Here is a 25,759-nt window from a genome sequence, read left to right as displayed (position 1 = left end):
AATCGCTGACAATTTTAAGCATTTATGCAAGCCTGCAATCCACCTTCCCACTCAAAGGGTCAGTGGGACTTTTGAAAGGATCAGCTCACACTGCTACAGGTCACTTACCTTTTATGGCAAAAGCCTTGACTTGAGGTATTTTTACTTAATTTATTGCCAATTTACACCAACTTCTGATCTGCTTTTCTTCTGCCACCTTTAGTTTCTTTGGGCCCCCACGCCAGCACGGATGACCAAGGTCCCTCGGGGGCATCCCTACTGCGGCGTGGAGCACCTCCTTCGCTAGCCAGGCCCTAAGCAGTCCCTTGGCAACATGGGCCTGGCCACGCATCTCCAGGAGCGCCTCTCTCCTGCGTATCTCCAGCCCCTCGTGGCTGCTGCTCAAGTCTGCCTGCATCCAGGCGTCAAAGGCTCCCCGCTGGGCAACAGGCTGCTCACAGCGGTGTCAGAGCCCGCAGGACCCAGCGGCAACCGGCACAGGGCAGGCACTGGGGGAGTCCCACCCAGGGCACCCTGCAGCCCCCTGTGACTGAAACTGCCACTTATGCACAATACATTGCTCCAGGCTCAGCATGGGCCCGGCTGCTGTGAAGCAACAGCTGCTTTTTATTGTATACTTTAAAATTATTATATCGAAACCTTAAAGAAGTAACCTCACCCTGCCCTTGCTCCTATGCCATTGGATTAAGTCATAATATTAAAGTACAACAGTGCTAATACTTCAGCAGTCTTTGGGGCAAGGATTCAGGCCTGCTCTTGTCCTGAGGCTAGTCATGCTGACTATTGCTTGCCTCTCTTCTGTCTTGAGTCAAGCTAATACTTAACCATACCAATGCAAAATGGAACTGTTTCAAAGATGAAATACTGAGGGGGGGGCTCTCTTGCCTCTAAACATCCTATAATTAAGTAACTGAGGCCCTTGTATGCAAGGCAGGTTCACATCCCTTCAGGAAGGGAACTGATCCAAAGTCAGGTCCTTCTAGCAGCTGGTGTGCTGGTCCCCAGGCTGCACGGTGAAAACGGGAAGCAGCAGTGATGTCCTCTGATAGAAGGGGGTCTGAAAATACCCACCAGTACTCACCCTTGCCAAGGGAGTTGAAGGAGAACATTTGGTTGCCACTGCGGTGCCACTGTGCTTCAAAGATGACTCAGAACGCTCCTACTGCTTCCTTTCTGCGCCACCGCTCCCCTGCCCCCCCGATGTCTTAGCTGACAGGTTGGCCTGCTTAGACAGTCAGAGAAGAGGATACAGGTCGCCTAAAGAAAATAGCTTTCTTATGGTCTTATGTTTGTAAATGAAACAACTGCCACTCTCAGCTAAAATTCAGATCTTAAATACAAATACAGAGACTCATCCCAGATGAATTCAAGTACCTGCAAAGTGGCCATTTTGAACCTGGGCCTGGACTTTGGCATTCAAACTGATATTATTTTATGGAGGGACATTTTACAGTTTAGAAGTGATACAGAGTAATAGTTTTTTTTTTCTTCTCCCTTCATGTGCAGTTTTTAGACTGTACACCCTCCAGGTAAGGAGGCAATTATGTAGCACTTTGCACAAAGAGAGCCCAGACCTGACTGGAGTACATTCCTGCCACATATTCGGGGTAAACTTTTAATCTGCTACTTTCCAACATCTTCCATACCTGAGAAGCAATTCAGGGACAGGGTTGTCTATGACACTTTCTCTAGCAAAATATAGTAAAGAACAAAAATTGGAGCTTGATCAAAATCCAGTGACTAATTTGTCAAGAAAGGGCAGAAAATTCTCAGTTTATTTCAGCCTCATCCATTCTAATTTTAGGGGGGTGTTGGGGGCAGGGGTGTCCCTGCAGATTTCCATTTGTTTTATCATATATACCAAACTCAGAATTTAAAAAAATGGGTTGCTACTGCTATGCAAATTGTTTCAAAGGTTTACACGAGTTGCTAAGGAACTCATGCTTTAAAAATATACATATGTAAAGCAAATTAACATTTTCTGCAGGAAGCTTCAAATATCTGTACAAAGGGGAACTGAAGAAAAATGTTAGTTATTCTTTAAAAGTAGGGGTATCAGAAGTTACTTGAAGATTATTAGTGAGGATAGTTTGTTTAGATACAGAACACAAATTTGCAATGCAAATACCATTGTTCAAATTACGTGCTTTCCAGAAAAGAGATTTGATGAAGAGCACAGACACATATACATCTTACTTTTCCATAGAACCTTCTTTATGGCCACACTGAGCATTGATGTCTCACTCTGGTTTTCAAAGCTTGTTTCAGTCCACGCCTGAAATAAAATGCATGCCCAAAGCTCTGAAGCATAAGTCTTGTATTACAGTGCTGTATGTACTACAGCGCAGACACAGAAAAGAAGGAACCTGAAACTAAGGAAATAAGCGGCAAACAAGACACACCATACAAACATGGCATATGTACAGATTAGTTGATTTTGTATGACCAAACAGGATTGGTATTCACTGACATTAACCACATGAGTGCCAGACGTAGAGTGGGCAAAAACTGCCCTCTGAAAGGCAGCTCTTAAGATATATGGAAAGACAAAGTAGCATGTTTCTTTATCATTCCTCACGTTGTATGAAGTCATAGCAGAATAAAAGTCAAAGAAAATTTTGCATTTTATTTCGGTGTTGCACAATTTCAGCTACTGATTGTAGCAGAACAGTTCATTTCAAGTTAGATGACTGGTCACGTAAAGGTCTTGTCATTTGAATGTTACAACCAGCAGCTAAACATATTGAGATTAAGTAAACATGGGCTACTACAAAACACTTTTAGAAAGCGATTAGAAAGGTTGCATGGATGACAAAGCTGCAGAAATATTAGATCAAACTGGTTTTCAAGTTAACCTTCTAAAACTAACTTCACAATATCAACAGGCTGTCTCCTTAAAGATCCTTAAGTTATCCTCATTGTGCTGTAAGTGTGTATCTACCTTCTTGAAAATAAATTCCAGCATTCATTTTCAAAGGTTTGACCTGTATATGATTTCTACTTTTTTCAGTAGAACATTTCTGTCTTTGTGTCTGCTCTATAAAAGAGTCAAAACAGTTTAAAAGTAGTTGAAACATCAAGCTTTTTGTCCCATCATGGGGCAGTAGCCTATGGGAACACTGTTACTCAAAGCATGTTTTAAAAACATAGAAGAATTAATGAAAACAAAACAACATCCAAAAAGTAACTAAATCCCCACTTCACTCAACAATAAAAGCAGTATTTTAACACTTCTAGAAGAAAGAAAATCAGAATTATGAAAACTCACTCCTGACTTTCTAATGACAAAAACAGTATTAACTATTCAAGACGTCAATTCACAAAAACACGAAACCTGAGCTGAAGTCAAGAGGGACTGCTGCCATCAACTTCAGCAGGAAGAGGATTAGGATCATGGTTTGCAATATTAGAGTGTTTTTTGACTGTAACAGAAGCTAAATTTAGACCCAGTTACATAAAAATACTAATAGCCTTAACACTTTTAATCAGCATAAGAGGTTTAGAGATACACAAATGATTTAAAGTCTGTCAACTAGTTTTATAGTGCATTTGCAATATTGTGCATTAGGTAAAGTCATGCAGATTGTGAAAAAAATACTGAAACATACTCAAATTATATAAAATGAGAAGCAGGCTATACAGAATGACTCAAACTGACACCAATAGAAATTTTACCAGGCTACATCAAGAACAGCATTTGTCTCTACAGATTGCTGCAGCACAGAGGCTAATCTATCCAGGTACTGCAGTACAACTATCCAGCCGGATGGTTTAGAAAACAGTCTGGACTCTTCCCCCTTAGTGCAGTGTTAACTTGTGTGATCCTACAAAGAGGAAAAAATGAAGTGCTTATCATCCTCATACTGTTGCGCACTGCTGATCCATGCCTAGCACGACAGCACAAAGCAATCTGGCAGGCTTTCAAATACCAAGTCTGGCATAACGGGCAATATGCTCTGCCAGCTGTGCAGCTTCTTCAGGAGTAACAAAATAGCAAAACAATCTGATTATTTTTGAGAGACAGTTCATCATTATGGCTTGCAAAGCACCTGCCAATAATTTATAAAGTACTGACCACATCACACTCAGATTTTTTTTTTCCTATTAGCAGCTAAAAAAAAGTTCCCTGACAACAGAAGATTAGTGTTGTCCTAATGCAATTAATTACTTTGATAAGCTACAACTGTTGCCTTAGGCATACTATAAAAATGTGAGATAGGCAGCAATATTGTCATACTGCCCATCTCCCACTCTTGAGAGGTAAGCTGTACCATGAAAACACTTTCGCATTCACATTCTGAAGCATCTGAAGCACTTCTACAGACCATTTATAAATACAGGATTTTCCTTATTTTTTTTAAAAACTTGAATAGCTCATTGTACAATGTCATGAGAAAGTTTTCCTTTAAAACCCATTTCTGTCACCACATACTAACAGAAATAGAAATGAACCAGCCAAAAGTGAGCCCTAAAGAGTTTTAGGGGTGACCAAGCTCTACCTACATTCCATTTTTTGCTTTCAAAGATCTTCCAAAATCCATTGCATAAATTTACTACATCATTTGAGTATTACTGCTGATACAATGGCTTGCCTGCCCTTCTTTGCTTTCATCTCAGCTGCCCATCTTTGCTTTCATTCTCAGAAATAATTCCAATCTAAAATTTAAGATGAATTTACTGTTAAAGGAAACAGACCAACTTTGAACCAATTATTGTAAAATATATTTTAAAACGCAAGTATTATCACTGTTCTCTGGCTAGTAAATTCTGAAGCCTACTGTTCTTTCTACAAAAACAGGAAGAGCTAGAGAGAAGAAGCAGTAGCTTCCCCAGATTACATAAACTGCTGTGTTTACACAGAACTACAAGTTTGCTTTAAGCAAACCCTAGAAGACTAGCTTTCAACTTTTACAACTATTAAGCAGTTTTTCTTGTCAGGAACACATTTGCAGTGATCTATGCTACCTTTCTCCAGGTTAGGGTTCTTGTTCTGATTTACATAGCACAGTAGTTTTCTAGACTGTCTACAGTTCTGTGTCACAATATTATGGTTTATAGCTGATGAAACAACTAAGTTGAACTTGCAGAGAATGTAACTGAGTTAAGCAACTACTCTGAGAAGACATCTGAAGCCACCAGCTTGAGAAACTGATTTTAGGCTTACATGCTAGAGTTTATTGGGAATATTTATTCATTTTATTATTTGTAATTGACACCTAAATATTACCACAAACTCATTTGGTTTTTTCGCCTTTGGTTATATCTACAAGAATTAACATGTAACATGATACAAGTTAAGTTTATAGATAGGATAATTACTTAGCTATCAAAGTTCTGCCACATATTAATTATGCCTTTTTTCCTATGTATTAAAGGCCAGCAAGGGCATGAAGTAAGTGCATGAAGACCCCCCCCCAACCACACCCTTTGATTTCCCTATGTAATTTTTAAAGCCAGTTTTAAGAATGCAGTTGTCAAACTCGGCCTGAGCTAGACAGAAAGCTTTTCTAACTGAAATTACCATAATTACAAATTTCTTTAGAACTGTTTATGTCAAAAATACCCTTTAGAGAAGTCCACAGCACTTCACATAACCTGCACTGAAAATAAGTAAAATCTAATTAAGCAAAACTTACACTACTGCAATCAAGTATTTGCACTTTGTTAAAATTGGTATAAACCAGACTTGCACTTAGCAACTATATTTTTGGCAGATGCTGAGCTAATTATCATTCAGTTGCTGAACCACAGATTCAGCTAGCATCACTTAAGAGGATTACATAACAACAAGCAGGTTATTACTGTTTAAAGCTCATATACTGAACTTGCTTCCTCATAGTATTTTGGGCTTCTATGGATTCCTCTTTTCAAGGAAAACAGCTGCATGGCTTATTGAAAGCACTGCTAAGAAATACAGTGATTTTACTTTGTATTACAGTGGTAATACATGATCTATCACAGATAACACAATTTATAATACACTGCATGAAACATCTAGTTCTCCCATATCTTCATATCTCCTGTATTTATCAAACTTGCACATTTTTGCTATGAAGCAAAATAAAACATGTTTGTCCAGATCAACTAATAGATATTTTAAACACTATTTTTATATTCTTCTTCTTCCATTGTGAGCAAGTGTTATGGAGCTGTAGGCACTGATCAGTTCACCCAGCACTGAATTGCAGCCATTCTTCAGCAAAATTGCTCTGCTAGAAACACCAATACGCTTTTTCGAACATGGAAATAAGAATTATACAGATGTAATTAGAATATCCAGTTAGGTCCAAAACAATGCTTTCTTTCATCCTTTGGTCAATATCAGTCAAGCAATATGACATACATTGTTTTGTCATGCAAGGAGGATAAAGTGCTAGACTATTCAAAACATCCCACAAAAAATTTGCCATGTCAAACTTCACAGGAGATGATTTTCTATAAAAACCTGAGTTGTTATACAGATGCACTGAACTTCACTGGAGAGAATAGAAGTACTCTTAAAAAAAAAAAAAAAAAAAAAAAAAAAAGGAACACTACTCACATAGGCTTCAGCTAACTACCCAGCTTTTGTATTTACAGGGAACAAGCCCCACAGAGAATCCTATTTACAAATTAAATTGTAATGACACATTTTGATTTATGAATCATATCTCTCTTCCAGCCAGAAAGACTCAGAGTTTATTTCAGTATTTCAGATATTTGTAAAGACATTTCAAGACACAATTTTGAAAATTCTTTTGTTCTGTCATGTACTGTGTAAGCATCCCATTTTGAACTACCATCAGTTCCTTACACACGGAGCTCTCAGATCAGGACCTAAAGTTCCACTTATCGAAATTCTGTGTTAGATCTGATTATCTGATCACCCCCTCCCCACCATCACCCCCCTCACCTTTTTTAAACTCCGTAAACATCAGTAACAGCTCTGAAACAGAATATTGTGCAGTTTTCAGGTCCTTTCAGTAAGATTTTTTGTGCTGAAGTCTCTACATATCTCATGCTTGACCTTTAAAATGTTCTCCCAAGGCAGCTGCCCCTTGCTCAACTGAAATATTAATACACTTTGTGTCATGCCTCAGAGTGATCTTGATTCTGCAAAATAAGTGTCTTAGGATAGAACTATCTGCAACAATTACTTAGATGGTGGGGCAGTTGCAATCTCTTTGCTCATGAATAATGTGTTTGACTGCAATTAAAGTTAGTACAGATACAGGACAACTCCTACCTTTCCAAGGGAGTTCTACCAGCAAGTGGGTCTCAAATGTCCTCAAAACATTCTTATTCCAGTTGAACACAAGACATTAATATCTTTCTCTCCATTAATAGCATATTTTGAGAAGTAGCTCTGGTTTGTCTAAATATTGCTCAGAGAAGGAAAAGAGGAGAAAGATTTTCAGCTTCACCTCTCCTCAAGTACATGCTGTCAAAGTGAAGTGATTAAAAATGAGACTGTCACCCACAAAGTTATTTAACTTTGGGGTAAAGCTATATTTAGATAATGGGAACTGATTAGTTCTATAATTTTTTCCTTAAGCAGTTCTGCTTCTACATTCCTTAATCTTTGAAATACATCTTCACATCTATCAGATAAGAACAGCAAGAAGAGAATGAAAATGTTAGGACTTTCCCCCAAATACTGTTGAACTGGGGGTTCTGTGGGAGGCAGTTTCTGCCGTTCCTGTGTCTCTCGACCTCCTAACCTCTTTCTAGCTGTAGAAATTGAATTATTTAATTATTTAAGGAAATATTTCTTAACAGTCAGTAATTTCCAGAGCTAAGTTTGATTGTAAGCTAATGTTCTTGCCCTCAAAAGCAATGAAGCAGAAAGTAGCTGAGGGAATAATATTCCCTGTAGGATTTTTTTTTAATAATGGAAAAAAAATGCACAAGTCAGAAAATACAGCCCATGGTAGCAACGATATTTTGTGGAGGTGAGGTGAACTGAATCTCTCTCATTTCTGATGAGAACAAAAATCAGATTAGGAACTCTGAAAATGACACAGAGGAGGTCGATTCTTGTTTGAAGGAGGTTGATTCTTGTTTGAACAGAATCGGTTAAAAAAAATCTAACCAACTGAACAAAAATCCCCAGTGATAATCCAGAGAACTGAGATATCAAGTAAAATTCATTTGAATTTGTCTCAGATCCACAATGCTTACAAGTAACGAACGCACAGCTGAGGAGCGCACCTGCCCTACAGTACAGATGCAGCCAGCGATATGTTTACTACAGGTGCCCTGTACTCCCCCGATTCCCCTCACCACCACAGCAATCTGCAAACTCAGCTTTCCCCAGCCCCCTCCAGAGCTGGGATGAGTAGTATTGCCCTGCATGTCCTCCACCTTCGGCTTTCTCATTTCTCCAAGAGAGTTCTGCAGTAAGCAGCAGCAGCCTGCTAGGTCAGACTTCAAGCCACATTCATGCTGAACAGAACGAAAAAGAGCCACCAGCCATTTTGCTCATGCTCCAGCCTTTCCCCAGGTGAAGGAACTAACTCGGAGTTCTCTACCAGGAGAGCACACAAATTCAGCATTTAATACCACTAGTCTTTTGTTAAGCTTAGTTGCACTTGAATTGATAGCTTAAAAAAAAGGTAGAAATGCAGACAGACAGCACGATCACAAACATTTCTTTCTTAAAATGAGTACACTATTTTTAGTCTGATACCCTAAGGGTTTTTTTCTTAATAGTATATTCTATGCAGCCACATGTCTCCCCAGCCCAAGTGCCCCAAGGGAAAAGTTAAGGCCAATATGATTATGTACAAAGTAACTCACTTTATAAAAGTTCATTTGTGTCAATAACAAAAATAATACAATAGCATTCACCAGCAAGCATCCAGTATCAAGTAGATTTACATAGCATAGCTACAAAATAGCTACCAAAAAAACAGAGCATTTCTAAGTAGTTCTGGCTGCCAGTATAATTGAAAATAAACATTCTTCTAAACTGTGGACAAAAAAGCGTTAAGCTGTTTAGTTAACCCTAGCCGAGACTTTGTGTGTGTAATAAAATATATATTCTCACTCAACATCACATTTTAAAGTGTGTTATGCTTTTAATACCTAGTTCTAGCAGTTCTTTTTTTTTTTTTTTTTTTTTAAGAAAACAAACTTCAGTTTTAAGTTACTACCCTAAACAGAATTAATAGTCTGTAGGTCAGAAAAAACCTATTAGTCAAAAATGACTTGCAAGATAAGGTATCTTTCCATTGATAGCCCATAGGGCTATATTTTGCCACTTGTCAAAAGATTTTATTTTAAACATACACACATAGACCACACATTACATTGCTGCTGTTTGTAAAACAGCTGTTTGTAAAAACAAGCAAACAACCCCCCACACTCCCCAAGCTGTGGGTTCACATGTGGATGTGGAAAAAGAATTAAACTCTCCAGAGGCCATTAGTATGTGTAAGTTCCATCAACATTATCCCCTCAACTTTCTGAGGAATTAAGCCACCCAAAACTGTGCTCATCTCCATCTAAAAAGAAATGTCAGTTCCTAGCATCAGCAACTATATTAAATCCCATTGTCAAAACATGCAGTTAGTATGAAATCTGGCACAAAAGCATTAAATACATTGCATGAACTCAGATTTCAAGATGGAACGATCTTCCTGAATGCAGCTCATTGCACATCAAACAAACAGCAGTATATAGATGAAGGTGTTACTCCTTGAAAGTATTAAAATCAGAACTTGAGACTTTATAGTTGGCATAGGTCTGCAACAGCTAAAAGCTAAAAGTTCTATAGACTTTCACAGAAGTTGCTCTGAAGCACACAATTACTAGATTTAAACTTCCTGGCAATTTTCTCCCGTTTTCTCTATTAGAATCTTTTCAAAGTCACGTTTTCATCCTGCAGACTAATATTTTACATAGTCTAAGGAAATGCTGCTGTGGAACTAATCATAAGACGAGGCAGTTACAACGTTAACATGCACCCAAATTAACAATACAAGAAAGTTTAGGTAGCCTAACTTTCAGGGCCCTGTTAAAAACTTACTTTATCTAAACTCTACTGTTCAAAAAGAGGACTCTTCCCCCAAAACCAAAAACCCCACAAACACAAAACCATCAAAACACCCTACCCAACCCACCCACAGGTCCCAGTTTAATCTTGTTGTAGAACAGAAGAACGACTTATGTATTCTCTACCCTTTAGCAGGAAATCTATCAAACCTAAACATGTCCTTTCTTGAAGAGCAGTTGATAAAAGTAAAAAACTCAGTTATAATTTATTATGTGGGAGACAATAAATCGCAATGGTTTGAAAATCAGCAACATGGAATGTACCTACAGATCTGTGCAGAGGAACAGTAGCAGTTATTTACATGTTCAGGGTAGTGAACTGTTCTTTATGAATTAGTTTTCCCCTGTATAAATTAGAAAACTACAAAAAGTCAAAACTGGGAAGACAGAAATTCCCATTATCTTTTAAAGTTCAAGTAAAGGTATCTTTGCAGCACTTCCTTTAGACAATAGCATATTGCTCGTATAAAAGGTCTCTTATCCTATAGAAGTCCTGACAGAGACAGCCTTCCAATCCAATGCGCCCTGTTTCAGTCTGAAACAAAAGACATGTTTCAATTCACTATCTTTACATTAATCAGATGCTTAATTTTCATTTAGAATATATGCAATGAATTATTTACTGAAGAGTTTAAGACACAGAATACCTACCCTGCGAACTGCCACCAGGTTGTTGCACACAAGCACTCCTCCTACAAATTCAGCTTGAATACCTTCCCGCAGAAGAACTTGCTTGAAGTCAGATAGTCTTGGCTCATTCATAAACACAGACTGATGTCCAAGAACCTTTAAACAACACACACAATTTTAATAACTCTGCTATAACTTTACACTTCTCCAGAGGGTCTCCTCGTTATTGGATTGGCAGCAGCATAGCCTATGGACAGGCTACAAGACTGCAAGTTAGAAAACTGGTCCTATTTCTGTCACTGGCAGCAAGGCCTTTGCAGAACAGGAAGGCCTTAGAAGTCATCCATTAAGCAAAAGAAACATTTCCTTCTGTGTTCATACTAAAGACAAATGTAAAGCTGCCCCTGAAAATCCCTCTCGTGAGCCACGACATACCAAGGACAGAGCTGCAGCAAGTAATATTGCTGGCAATACATATTCCTAGGACAGCTATCATAACTCAGAACAGCCTTTATAGCTTTCTTCAAGTTTATCTAGCTCCTAGAACAGACTAGGTTTAGGAGCACGCAAAAGTGTTTTAAAGTAATACTAGGATTAGGAGGCATTTTATTAATTTGCTGAAAAAATAAAATAACCTACTCATACAGGCAAAGTATTTTCATTTAAGAGTGATGATAAATGGATAGAAAAGATTAAAGGAATGAAATCCCAAGCCACTACTATAGAGGCAGATATGCATGCATCTCAAACGTGTATTTCTCTTACGGTATAAGGCATTTTCCACAGCATCAACAAAACATACTAAAACACCCAAGAGTGATTAAGCACCAACTGACTTCCAAAGCTACAACTACTAACTACAAATATGAAACAAGTTATGTTAACTGTGATCTTATAGATCACTTACCAGCTAGATGGTAACTGCATTATGCTAGGCACTATTAATAGACACAAGAGGATCCTCACTATGAAAAGTTTAAGATCTGGACAAAGAACAGTAGCAGCTTTAACAAAGAAAACAAAACACCCCAGTTTGTTAGACTTTCATTTGAATAATATCACAATATCAAACTAAGCACTAGAAAAAGACACCTGAACACAGAACTCAAAAAAATCCAAACCAGTAAAAGTTTCTGTACCTCATGAGGTGGAAGAGGTTCCAAAGTAGGAATGATCTCACTCTCCTCACACATTTCCTTATCATCATCACCAAATAGGCTTTTCATGGCCTTTTGTTGTGCAATGACACTGGAGTCTGAAGAAGGCATATCTACTTGCATCTCCAAGTCTTCATCTTCCCTCAGCTCTCCTTCTTCCAAAATAACTCCAGTGTCCACTTTTGACACTCGCATGTCCAGGACACCATCTATCCAAGCCAACTCAGCGTCTTTGGCTTTACAGAACTGAAGGGAGCTGACAAGAGAATCTTTTAACCTGACCTAGATTGCACAAAAGTAAAAGCACTATTGATTTCACAGAAAATGCAACAGATATTTCAAGGTCCTTACTCCAAGCTTTAAAAATCAGCAGTTTTCCCCTCAGTCCCCTCTCTGCACAGGCTTGACTCATAGTCCTCAGGGAAGGGAAAGGAAGGAATCAGTATCATCAAGGCAAGATTTTAAACGCTTACAAAATGTGAAGCGTCACCCTCATCTTACTACTTGAAAGTAATAGATCAGTAACTTTTTTTTTTTTATGATAGTTAAAATAAAAACCTTTATCACTACAAGCTCGAGTGAAACTTAGTGAGAGCAATCAATTCCTTTTAAAAGCATCTGAAATATTTCTTTGTGGCCAAGGGGTTCCTCATTTGGCCTTTGTAAATTTGAAAAGCTTTTTTTTTTTTTTTTTGACCAAAGAGCAACTCTAAATTCCAACCTTATATGCAAGTGGTAATTAATATTTTATTGTAAAAAAGGATTTTGTAACAAAAAACCACACACACATCTGAAGCCACTAAAACATTAATTTACCCTGACTTACCTGGCAAGTATCAAGACTAACCCATCAGACAGTGGTCTTACTCTGTAAGCAGTCTTACTCTGTAAGACCGCTATCCACATGAGATTGTGCATGATCCCAACAGCAGCAAGGCTGCAACTGTATGAAGGATATTGCAACTGATAAAACTATACATTTGCCACACAGGAGACACTGATGGTTTTGATGCCCTGCATGTCTTGTTCCTAATGTCTCCAACCCACTTCACCCATACAGAAAAATAAACTAATTCTATGCAGAAGATATAACTTCCCTTTTACAAAAATAAAATATGAAGCTATTAACATTTTATTCATAGAAATACTTTGCAAAAAATCAGAACCTTGTCATTTCTTATAAACTAAAAGCTTGAACAAGCTTAAAATAAACTACAGAAGATACTGCTGTTTTAAGAATGACAGAATAAAATAATTTTGAATAGAAGTGGAAATTTCCACTTCTACAAAGTTACAGATTTTGCTCTGGAAGAAAACAGTTTTGTAGAAGTACCTCTGCATCAACAGTTCTACTGATGCTTTCCTATTAACTTTAGCCATTAATTTTTTCTTCCTTTTCATTTAAAGAGACACTCTCCTCCAAACAATCTCAAAAGTCTAAACTGGGACTGTACATAATTTCCACATGCTTCACTCAAATTCTCCAGATTCTTATTTAGAGTTTAACTATGAAAATTAAATGCAACACACCACCATGACCTCACTTTCTAAGACCATCACCTTAACGTTTGGGGCGGGAGGGGGGAGAGAAAGAAGATGTCTTTAAACTTAAAAAGAAAAAAAGAATTAAGAAAACTGCTCTTAGTTTTACACGTTCATTTTTAGGCACTGTTTGGATATGAAGAATCTCTGGCACGGATTTTTTGTTCTCCAAGATTCTTCTTGAGATTCCAAAAGGAATCTCAAAATCCAAGTACAGACAGCAGAAATCTATTAAGAAATCAGTAAAGCAAACTGATGTTCCTATGAACATGAGCCTTGCCTTCTGCACCATGAGTAAAACTATATTAATCTCATGTTTAAGTTTTTGAATACTGCTTATAAATATTATTCATTTGATTTTAACAAAAATGCTTACCCAGGAAATAGAAGAGCTACTAATGTCTTGATCCCACAAAATTAAATGTACACTTGTAATATATTTTCTCCTCCTCCCAAAAATCGACAGCTGAATTAAAAGGTCTGTCAATATACTTCTATAGTTCTCGCTGCTTACACAAGTAAAAAATTCTAATACCTTACCTGGTAAATGTGAGTTTCGCTGGTCGCATCTACAGTTTCATGTAGTTTGGGCATGTAAACTTTAATATCTTTTCCACCAAAAGCTCTGCAACACTCTGCAAGGTCCTGACTGGCCTCAGGTGGTCCATGGACAATGATCAATTGTCTGGGCTTCATTTGGTTAATAATTTTTTTAATTGAGTCACCATCTGAACGCCCTTCATAGTCAATGTACGTAACTCTAGCTCTAGTTAGAATTAAAAAGAAGAACATTTTTAAAGATTAAATATGAGTACTTTGAGATTTTATTTAAAATGGAATACACTTTAAAAATATTACACACAAACAAAAGGTGCCAGCACAAAGCATACTTCACAGCGGCTTAGTCATCATAGATCAGTAACAAAATACAGAATTGTTAGATAGCGGCATGCATGTACAGCTTAACACTATAAATACAATCTATGCTTATGTAATGTTTCGGATAACTTCAAATGAATTTTGGATATCTGAACCAGTTCAGCACTCTCTAACAAAATATATACGTTTGAATAACTGGGCTGACATACTGCTGTACTGCTTGCTCTTTGTCTTCTAGCCTCTCACCTGTCCCCATCAGATAGAGACTGAACTGTAAATTTCTTGAGAGTGGGAACCAGATTTTGTACTGTCCTCCAGGAAAGACTATAAAGAAAAATCAACCAGGATTAATCTGAGAAAAGAAGTTTGGACACCTTCGCACTTTCCTAATTCCAAGCTAGCCCTTTACCCAATTTGCACACTACCCCTGACACCGCTCTAACAAAACTGACGCAGACTCAAAGTGCAAGACTCACTGGGTACATCCAAAAGCTGCATACAATTCAGTACGCATACAACACTGCCATCAGGAATACTGCAAAGATCCCCGTACCATACTACCTTGCCTTGCAGGCAACAGCATCTGCATACACTGTAAGTATCTCCAAACACTCATCTAATATCAGAGACTTTGGAGGGCTGATCTGGGAGATGTGCAGAATGGAATTCTCCCACTATCCCTTTATATCACACAGGTAACAAGTAGAACCCAGAAGAAAAAAAAGCATGCAAAATGTGAAATACTAATACACACCCTGAGAAATCTATGCAAATGTACTATCATTAGCCCTTCTAAAAAACAAACAAACCACACTACACAAAGAACCACCCTCTTGTTGCATGAGGAATAAATGAAAGCACTATGCGCTGTCACAACATTAAAAAAAATCTTAATTTCATATTTCTCTTTAGAGCTGGAGAAAATAAAACTAGGAGTTCCGACCCAGAAATTTTTTCCTGGATGTGAGCGACTAATAAACCCCTACAATGGAAGAAGGCTCAGAGGAGATGGGCAAGTGCGAGGTGCCCATGAAGCTCAGAAAAGAACGTAGGGTATGACCGACCACAGCTGCTGCGCAGAAAGCTGACTTTATCTCAGCACAAAGGGGACCAGAGGGTGGCTTTTTTTTTTTTTTTTTTAAATTAAAAGATAAACAAGTATGTCAGTCGAATGGATCAACTGGCTACACCACAGTTAAGTGGATCAATTGGTTGTATAAATGTTTCTCCCCAAATTCCTCAAGAGTGTGAATATCTCCCTGAGTTAGCAACACCAGCACAGGGGAACTATATACCTGGCTCAACCCAGAGTATAAAAACCAAGCAACTAACAAAAGAAGTTTTCAGAGAGCAACAAGCTTGAGCTGGTTTCAACTCACATATTCCTTCTGAGCAACTGAGGACACCCAGCACCGTGACAGTGAGCATATTATAAAGCCTGGTGTTGGAGTTAACTGTTTGCATTAGTAATTGCAATACCCAGCTCAATCACATATTCTAAGTGCAACTTACACTTGTACTGCGATTTCAGTATATATGTTCTAGCAGAGTGATATAACAAAGTCCTGTGTAACACCAAATATCTTCAAATAAGTAAATCTGAAATCTGACATTACACATGACACCCTCCACACATGGAATAGCTAAAAGAATCAGGTCAAAGAGGACTGACACTGGAAGAGAGACAAAGCAATTGAACACTGGCTGTAATGCACCTGCCTTCTCAACAGCACCCTCTTAGCTGTGAGATTACTTAAAACATGAGCAAAGCCACTCACTTAATTTCCATGGATTCTGTTGCTGAAATACATTTGGTAGGAACATCTGATAAATCCTGGTCCATAGGTTCATCTCCATTTGTCAAACCAGATTCCAATTTGCTTTTTTCTTCTTCTGTTGCTTGAAGTTCTGGAACCAGAAAATCTTCAGGTCTAAAAGATGAAAGGCATTTTGTTTTTGAATTGTCTTAAAGTAACACCAAAGGACTACATATTACAGAAATAATGCTTCTGTATTACTACCGAGATGCTTTGTAAATTAGTGCTAACAGTGTTATTACACTTGCCTTCAGTATATCCATATATAAATAGAGCTCATTGGGAAAAGATCACCTTTCAATCTTAAAAAAAAGAATCCGAGCATCTTGCAAAATACTAGCAAATGGAAGGATTTTAACAAGCATTTCATATATCAAATAGGGCAAATATTGCCAGCTTTTTCGAGGATAAATTATGCTCCTTCCTCTTTTATTATAAATTTATCAAAGTGATAGGTAATTAAAAGCAGAAAAAAACGGTTCAAAAAAGAAAACATTTTCACCCTCTCCCTTATAAAAAAATAAATGCCCAGTGGTGGAACACATTCTAAAAAGGTCTGGACACAGGCAAAGGACCAGCACTGTACAGTTTCAATCCCATCACAAGCTTCCCATGAAACTTAGTGCAAACTAAGTTAACTTTTCAGTTACTGTGCTGGAAAAGCAGATAATAGTTTTGCAGAGCAGAAATAGTGATTTTTTGTTAATTATTTTTACTTTTGAACTACTGTATAGCTATTCATGTTAGTAAGCACTACTACTGTTTTTCCCCACATACTTGATAATCTCTCCATATTCGTCCCATTTAATTCTTTCCTCAGGAGCTGGAAACATGGGATAAGATTTCTTTGCCTGTTTGAAAAAGCTTCCTTTCCGGCTGCCTTCGCCTTTCATCATCAAGTCATGTTTGGTCTTATGTACAGTTGGCTGATCAATATCCTCTTCAGCATCACTCTCATCACTGGAATCGATATCTGCCCTGAAATGACATTCAAAAAAGGCACTTTCTTCCTTTTGTGTTTAATATTGCATAAACACACGGAATGGAAAATAATAGTCCACATAACACTGACTGTTTTCAGCAGGGTAAGCCAGTTTATTTATCTGAGAAAACGCTCACAGCCAAATAGCAGACAAAATAGTTGTGACTGTCTTTAATTTGTTGTCACGATGGACCTCCTGAAAGCCCTCAGGTGAGCCTATTAAAACCATCGTTTTCATTTATCCCTGTAAATGGTTGAACCAGCAGGGTTCACAGAGAAATCTCAACTCTGACAATAAGAGTAGAGTGCAGCAATAGCCAACATACTTACTCTTTAGACTGTTCTAACTTTTTAGCCGCTTCTTTCTTTAATTTCTCCTTTTCTAGGTACTCTTCAAGTTCTTTTCCTTCCAACTTGACACGTTTTCTCAACTACAGATAGAACAAAAATTATTTTTGAGTAGCTGACAGTTTCATATACTTTTCCTATGTACTGCTGACAAGGTAAGTACCAAGGGCAAGTACAACTTGTTTGTCATATACAAGACAAGATTATGCAAGCTTGTGTACCACGGCATGGCAACACCATGCTAACATTAGAAAATAGTAGAGACTTCCTTAACAAAAATAGCAAGGCTAAAAATATTAAAATTGATCAATTCACTTTACAAAAATTCTTCAAACAAAACATCTTCAGGAAACATCTTACTTCAATAACTGAACAAGGCAAAGCTGACATTGTATACTCAGATGAGCAACGGTTTTCTACTCTTTGTGTCGCTAACAAACGAGAACAGCTTGGCAAAGTCTAGACTAGCAGACAAAGCAATGGTAAGTTCCATTGCTTATTTCCTGCAAGTCAAGTTAAAGAATGGGTCACTGTGAATAACACTGAATTCTAGCAATAGTGCATTCACTGTAATTCTATGCTTTTACCCCCCAAAAAAGAAAGCTGCATGGTCAGAAATGAAATTACCGCTGAGATTAGGAGGCTACACACTCCTATAATTAATAATGCCTATCAGACAGAAGCAGACACAGGTATTTTAATTGAAAATAATTTGAAAGCATGACTAACATTTAATTAAGTTAACACTGTTCTTTTAATTTCTAGCTTTGACTTATTTTTTCTGTTTCTGGTGGAATACATTCTATTCATTTGACTTGATTCTCCCCTCACTCAGAATCAGATTATTTCCCAGTACGAATAATCATATATTATCTGCACATCAACTGCAAGAAGAATTTTTTCTGTCGTAACAAGACCACACAGAAAAGGGTTGGCTCAGTATTTTAGAACAACTTCATGCTCATCTCTACGGAGTATTAGTTCTACCACATCACCACAAAACATTTTACAAGTTTCTTAATATAAGTACTATTTTTACACAAATTTATCTGCAACTGATTAAATATGCAAAATACCGATTTCAGATGTCCAATTGCTATTAAACGTGTTTTCAATAGGCCAAAAACAAAACTAAATTCAGTTTTTGATCGCATTCCCCCAGATGGCCCACATCAAAAGTATAAGTTATAAAAAGAGCTCTTACCTCAATATCTATAACTTTTTCAGAGGGATTATCAATCAGGAACCGTGCTAGTGTTCCGGGTGTAGTCCGGTAAGTTAAGATTATAGAGTTTTTTGAATCCTGGCACCACTGAATGAAGAGATCTCTAGAAAACCCACATTCTAAATCAGGTTGACTAGCAAGAACAACTTTTGGACTAGGCACTCGAGCCAAATCGGACAGACTATGACACAAGGAAAGGTGGCGGAACTGAAAAGGGTTGTTTCTCTTGTCCTCGAAGCACCTCATCAGTTTGTCACTCATCCATTCAACCTAAAATATATATTAAGAAAAATGTTATCTACAAGAATATATAAGCTCTAAAATGATGTACAAGCCTGTTATTAAGTACAGGGATGCAACATGTACATGTTCACATTAATGTTTCTACACATATTGAGAAAGAATGTAGAGTGCAAACAGCATAGAAACTAGTATTTTATTTTCTTTTTAACACCTGTAGCCATGCTGACAGATCTCATGATAAAACAAAAACAGAAATCAGCATTGAGAAGTATGCTGAGACACATGCTTGACTTGATCTAAAGATATGAGACAAACATCCATTCTGGAATAAGGACAAGATGTAGTATTTAGCTTTTTTCCCTGACCCTCCCAAACGTGCTGTTGGATACATAGCCTGTTACCCTCTTCATTGCTACATCTGCAAAACAAACCTGTGATTTAGAGAATTCCACTACGTTGTAGCTGACATTATTCAAAAGCGCCAGTGAGTAGACTCCTAGTCCTGCATCTTTCGTTCTCCATATCTGATCAAGAAGTTGAGCAAGTTCCAGAACTCTGCCTGCTGTATCCACAGCTATTAATACATTTCCATCACCTCGTAATGTCTCCAAAACATTAGCTGAGAAGAAAAAAAAAAAAAAAAAAAAAAAAACCAAAGAGACCTTTAGTTTGAATCACAGTTAAAATGCAGATTTCTCTGCTATATTGCACTAGCAACCATAATCAAAAGCAAACTCAACTCAGAAATGAATTAAACTTTAGGTCTCACAACCATAATACTACTTTTTTCTTTTTTTAAATTCCACTTTACTGATTTTTTTTTTTTTAAATGACTGTCCTCATCACATTATTAAATTTACTCAGGAGATCAACCAATACTAGACTAAAATACAGTTTTCAAATAAAGTTAAAAACATGGTGCAAATCACTGTTCTTATGAAAACATTTTACCCACAGGATTAGTACCATCAGAAAAAAAAAATAATCAAACTTTGTTAAATTTTAATGAAGAACCTTAATTTGAATGCTAATGAATTGATTATTGGAAAAGAATTTACAACAGCTAATAAATTACATTGTTATTTTGAACTCCAAACAGAATACATACTCAGCAGCTGTTCATCCCTTTGCTTCCTCCTAGGCTGTACATAAGTGGCATTAAATGAATCTGTAATAAGCAATGAAGGCCTGCTCAACATTTCCAAGGAACATCCATTCAGATGGCTGTGGAAAAAAGGCCAAAGCTCACTTTTTGCAGTTCTATTTTAGAAGGAAAATAGACAGCTAACTTCCAGGTGTTTACATGGGCAGAAATCACACTCTTCAACTGCTGAAGAACAGAGTCCCATATAAAAATGAAGGAAAGAACTACTTAAAAGACTCCAGGTCAAGAATAAAAGGATGTTCAAGAAGAGTCAAAGACTGCTTAAGTAAGTAATTGTGAAAAGATCAATGTCTAGCACAGACACCTTTGTTAAACTGAGTATGAGTAAGAGCAGTGGCAGTTTCACACAGGTTTATTTTTTCTACCTTTCTCTCTTGTCATTCACCAAAAGCTTTAGTCTTACTTAAGTTTGACTTTACACAAAATACAAAACGTATTAATGAATGTTAACCTGAGAAATCCTATGTCAATATTTACTTTATTGGCTGTTTCCCTCTTAAATAAGCATGTTAAAGAAGGAAAACAAGGTATGGGAAATTCCATGCGAGTTGTCTGTCTAAGGTAGAAAAGGTGCATTTTTCTTTTTTTTTTAAAACGAGAATTTAAAAGTGAAAAGCTTCTCTGATCTAAACACCACGTAGTCTTGAAGATTATTTTGTCTATTTATAATTATTGCATGTTCTATACCCCCCAGGAATTTTTCCTAAAAGGTAAGTGTTGTGCCCCACATTAATGGGCTCCAAATTCATATCCATCTTGATAAATTGAATTTTAGTACACTTTAAAGAGCTTCTCTTCCTCCCTTCTAAAGGGAAATAGTTCCTGAGAAGGAAAAAAATAAGTAATTTTTTTTAAATATGTGGCAAAGAACTTCTGTATTGTTGTTTTCTTTCTTTAAATGGCAAGAAATGTTTTTTTCAAATAGCAAGAACAAATGTTTCCTGCTTCAAACTTACAAATAAGTAAACCTGAGGAGAAGGAATAAACCCAAAGCTGATGCGTTTCAAATTGATTAATCCGAACAAAGGAGAAAATAGTGGCCTTATGATACCTAGGAAAGGTACTGCTACTTCCAAAACTATTTATCATAGACCACTAAATTATGTGCACCTAACACAATATGCAAGAAATATGATTTGCTATGTTGAACATACATCTCCCTCTTGTGGTTGAAGTCAACTGCATAAACAATTTCTTCCTCGCCATCTTTGACAATCTTCCAAATTGTGCCTCCTATCATGTGACCAGCTGGCAATGGTGTGATTGATAGACCATGTCCTTTGCCTACAAAAAAAGGAACTTTATCAACTTCTGGTATTTCAGGCACATCACATGTATTAAAATCCATTATTCTACATACAAGACCGTAATTTTAAAAGACTGAACACCAAAATTGCATGGAAAAAGAAAAGTAGATTAAAAAAATCAGTAATCCATTCCTCCTTCCCATCTAACCAATAACTTCATAATGTTAAAGTATTTTTTTGCAATTTGCTTCTACTCTGCCCCCAGAAAAAGAAACTAAAGTGAAAATCACTTCTCTCTCCCTCCCACCAGTTCCTAGAGGTGCAGCAGCCCAGCTGCTGTACCTACGGACCTAAACGACAGCAGGTTACATAACAAACATAACATACCAAAGCAAGCGCACTGGTGAGAAGCGGGTCCCTCTCTAGTACAACCCAGAATATTTACTATATCATTCACTGTCTGGGTACTTACAAAAAACACATAAATTACAGACTGGAAATTCACCTGAAAAACAAACATGCAAGCTGCAGAGAATTTCCAGGAAGGGTGTCTAATGTGCTGCAGCACAAGTCAGGGATGACAAGTCTTTTCAGTACCTGTAACATTTTTTTAAAGCACTGTTTCTCATTGTCATTGGTACTAACCTAGATCTTTGTCAGCATCACACTAGACCACCCATGACAATTATTCACTGTCATTGCTGTACTCCATCAGTTTGCATAGAAGTGCATAGATTTGGCAATAATTAAAACATGCATTATCTTGGATGAATCTATCAAGTCTTTGAGTCACTTCAATTAAATATGGAAAGAATAAAGTGTTATAAAATAGGAGCTCACTAAACCACTTATAGATGTAACAGATAGCAGCATGGACAGAGCCTTGCTACAAAGCTAATACCTTGAAAAAGCGTCAGCAGCCTTTCAAGCATGATTTGCCATTTCTAATTTTCTTTTTCATACTACAGGGCACGTATTTTGGCAAGCAACGTTCAGGAACTGGGAGATGATGCAACTCAGAGACAAGCTGCTGGTAGTCAGGCAGTAAGTATCTTTGTGCAATACCAGAACTTCCATTTCGTTTTGATCTTTAAACTCAGCAAGAGCAAAAATCTGCTGGTTCTCAGAATGCCACAGTGCTCAACATTAAGCCATACTAAGTACCATTGAAAGTCTGCCCAGACCTCCTTTTTAAATCATCTAGACACTATAACTTAATATTGGCAACCTATTCATCCTCTGGAAAACCCTCCCTTTTGCTCCTAGTTACGGAGAAGTTGTCAAGATAGCTACCACCAGGCATGAGTAAATACTTTGTGAGACCTAAGTAAGTTACAAGAAAACTTAGAAAAACGCAGGAGAAAAACAAATGCTTAAACAAGCTTTGGCATAACCTCTTTCTCATTAATTTAAGCAGAAACCTACCCATTTCCAAATACAATTACTGAGACAGATGTTCTGTGATACAGAGCAACAAAGCCCTACCGTGTTGGGCTGTGGTCCAGGCTGAGAAATACACAAAGACCTACTCCTTTCTAAAAGGTTACCTTCATTTGTAGCGAAAGGCAACAGAGCCATTAAAAATAATTTAGTGAAACAGAACAACTTTACCTTTCAAGTTCACAATCTGAGAAAATTTCAGCTGCTGTATTTTGTCAAAGGCTGCATCTACGTCATCCAACGTAAAGAGAGTGAAGTCTTCTGTATTATGGCGGGACTAAAAGAAATAAGAAGTAAAGAACGTTCAAGAACCTGAGCACTCTACCATATCAGAGATTTTGTGTATGAAAGTATCAATTTAAATATACCTGATAGAGATCATACATAAACATCTGTCCCATTTTATATACAGGAATAGTTGCATAAATGGCACAATTTAAGCCCATTTTCCCAACTGCATATGGAAGAGCACCAAGATGTAGAGGGTCAGGATGAGAAAGAAGAACAGCATCAACCTGGTGTACATGCCTACAAAAAAGGGACAACAGAAGGAGCTGGTGAAAACACGGTCTGCATTGTATTCTATACTCCCTATTACAGTTGTTTTGGGAAAAAGTACACAATCTGAATGGCAAATGAGAAAATAAATCCCTCCAGGTCTAGAATGAAATGTTTAAAAGCAATTTAAAAAAATACAAATATTTCCAGACATTCAAGCAACATAAGAACTTAAATACCGAAAAAAGTAACTTTAAGGCCAGGTCACACAAGAGCTCTTGAAAGTTTCACATTCAATTCTTCATGTGCTTTCTGGTGTTTACATATCAACTGAAGGGCCAAAAATGTTTTCAGTACAAAGACACATCATAAACTGTTTACACATCAAAAACAGGTTACACATTAACCCAAAATGGACTGCAGCTGACATTCAGATCAGCAAGACCACGTAAGAGGACTCAAAGCTCAACAACACTTAAACTGATAGAGATGAAATCATAGTGTTTCTTTAAAAACAGAAAAGGTCAAAGTTATCTTTTAAAATTATCCATTTTTTTTTTTGGAGTATATAAGGTGACTCTTTTTGCCAGGTGTTTTGTAAAGTAAGAGTTCAAAATAAAAACTTACTGTCTAGCATGATCGAAAAACATGAAGCCTTGAAAGAGATGCCACGAGGGAAAACACAAGCTGGGCTGACAGACTCAGAAGTCTAGCTTTTTGTTCCCTTGGCTAGCAACGGAAGCACACACTTTTTTTTTTTTTGACGGTATTCTTCTTAAAAAGGAGATTTTTGTTTAATTGCTTCTCAGGTAAGGCATTTAACAAAACTTTAGAAGCTATCCTTAATACAGGATATTGCTCAGCTAAAAGACTTCAAATATTACAAGTATGTTAATACTGAAAAAGTAAATCTATAAAGATAGCATCACAAGGCTTAGTTTTTTTCAGGAATTTCCATGTTTCAGGCCTAACTCTGAAATCAATGCGCGCATGAGGAAAGCTCCTCACTGTAAACCTACAGATGTTCAGTACAAAACACTTGACATGTTTATTTCTTTGCAGGCCCGGGACACTAACAAAAGCTTTTCTCCAGGCTGACGGTCTGTTAAACCTAAAACAGGAGGCAAAAGCCAAACCACTTTATCTTCAGCTTTCATGCAATGAGAATTCTTTTATTTAAACTTAGTTAGCCATCCTGCATCAGTTTAGAGCTAAGCTCAGTCTCCCACAGCCTCTGTTCTGTGTTATGTTTATGAAAAAACAAAACACCCAAATCAAAACAAAAAAACAGAAGAAGTCTGAGAACTAGAGTTACTAGATTTGACTCACTGACTCACAAGGAAAAGATTACTTTTTACTGGAAGTGTTTTATCAGTCATACCTTTCAATTAAAAGATATTTTCAAATAAAAAAGAATGCTTTGGGATTTAACATTATCATACATACAAAACAAAATGACATTTAGAACACTTCTGAAAAGAATAAGATTTTTTTTCAGATGTATGAACTACTTACTTTCTTAGCGAATCAATAATATCCATAGAAAAGTTTTCATCCCAGCCACAGTCCAAGAGAAACCGAAATTCATCTACTTGCAACAGATAGCACAGGGCAGATTCCTCCTGCACCCCTGAAAGCGTCGTTAACTTGATAATCGATGTCATTTTTCTCTCCAAGTGTTCGACCTCCAGAAGAACTATTCTGAATGGGAGAAGGGAATGCTTCACTAGCTAACCCAAAGGAAAAGTCTATTTACATAGAGCCACCTCTAACTTCTTACACTACTGAGAACATGGAGGAGAACGGCTGCTACACACTACCTCAAATAATGCTGCTGGTTATTAGGTATTACCTATCTTTTGATCTACCCCCTTTTAAACATAGGGAAAAGAATACTTTTTATTTGCCCCAAGGGAATTTTTTTAAAAACCTAAAAACAAAAGGGTAGAGCCTTTGCTACCCCTGGAAAAAGCTGCCACCAGAAGCGAGGCAGCCAGCAGCGACGCCCACCTCGGCGGGGACGGCGCGGGGGCAGCCGGGCGGGGCCGCAGGGCCCCCGGGGCCGCAGCCCCTCCAGCCCGGCGGCTCCGGCGGGGCAGCCCGGCGCGGCGCGGGCCGGGGGCGCGGCTCAGCGGCTCCCGCCCGCAGCCGGGCTCCGCCGCCGCCGGGCACCGGCCCGGCCCGTGGGGCGCCGAGGCGGCGCCGAGGCGGCGGCGAGCCCCGGCGGCCCGAGCCCTGCCGGCAACGCGCCGCGGCTCCCCACGGCGAGGACGCGGGCGCGGAGGAAGGGGGCGGCGGGAAACGGGGAAGGAGAACCCGCAGCGAGCGCTGGCGCCGGGCCCCGGCGATGCCCCGGCGATGCCCCTCCGGGCGGCCGCGGCCGCCGCTACCTGCTTCACGGGCCTCGGTCAAGCCCACCGGGGCGCGCGCCCACCGCCTCATCCGGACACGGCGCCATCCGCCATCTTGAGAGGGGCGGGGAGAAAAGAAGGAAGGGCAGTGCGGGGGTGGCGGGCGACACCACCGCCAGGCCGCCGCGGGGGGGGGAGGC

The 25,759-nt window shown here is 38.2% G+C and overlaps 1 protein-coding gene across 2 annotated transcripts; it reads right to left on the bottom strand.

The window, feature by feature from the left end:
- Positions 1-8,758: 8,758 nt before the first annotated feature.
- Positions 8,759-25,715, bottom strand: CPSF2 (cleavage and polyadenylation specific factor 2). Of its 2 annotated transcripts, none has more exons than XM_068946851.1 (15): positions 25,599-25,715; positions 24,724-24,909; positions 23,079-23,238; positions 22,882-22,987; positions 21,178-21,307; positions 19,967-20,082; positions 19,290-19,477; positions 18,595-18,885; positions 17,373-17,473; positions 16,838-17,038; positions 16,022-16,174; positions 13,905-14,130; positions 11,805-12,104; positions 10,687-10,821; positions 8,759-10,570 (listed from the first exon to the last, which is right to left on the bottom strand). In XM_068946851.1, exons 2-15 carry the CDS (start codon positions 24,870-24,872, stop codon positions 10,478-10,480), a joined length of 2,349 nt encoding a protein of 782 aa, XP_068802952.1. In that variant the 5' UTR covers positions 24,873-24,909; positions 25,599-25,715; the 3' UTR covers positions 8,759-10,477. The 2 variants fall into 2 exon arrangements, with proteins under 2 accessions (XP_068802952.1, XP_068802953.1); XM_068946852.1 differs by having other exon boundaries at positions 25,525-25,709.
- Positions 25,716-25,759: the final 44 nt, after the last annotated feature.

The sequence above is a fragment of the Struthio camelus genome, chromosome 5, assembly GCF_040807025.1.
Source record: "Struthio camelus isolate bStrCam1 chromosome 5, bStrCam1.hap1, whole genome shotgun sequence".
Lineage (NCBI taxonomy): Eukaryota > Metazoa > Chordata > Aves > Struthioniformes > Struthionidae > Struthio > Struthio camelus.
The sequence above is the reverse complement of the archived record's forward strand: the minus strand, read 5'-3'. Positions and strand labels throughout refer to the sequence as shown.

Coding starts and splice junctions, on each gene's coding strand:
- CPSF2 (XM_068946851.1), bottom strand. CDS start 24,872: ATGACATCGATTATCAAGTTAACGACGCTTTCAGGGGTGCAGGAGGAA. Junction 17,039..17,372: donor AAGTTAGAACAGTCTAAAGA/GTAAGTATGTTG, acceptor ATGTCATTTCAG/GGCAGATATCGATTCCAGTG. Junction 14,131..16,021: donor ACAGAATCCATGGAAATTAA/GTGAGTGGCTTT, acceptor AATTCTAACTAG/AGCTAGAGTTACGTACATTG.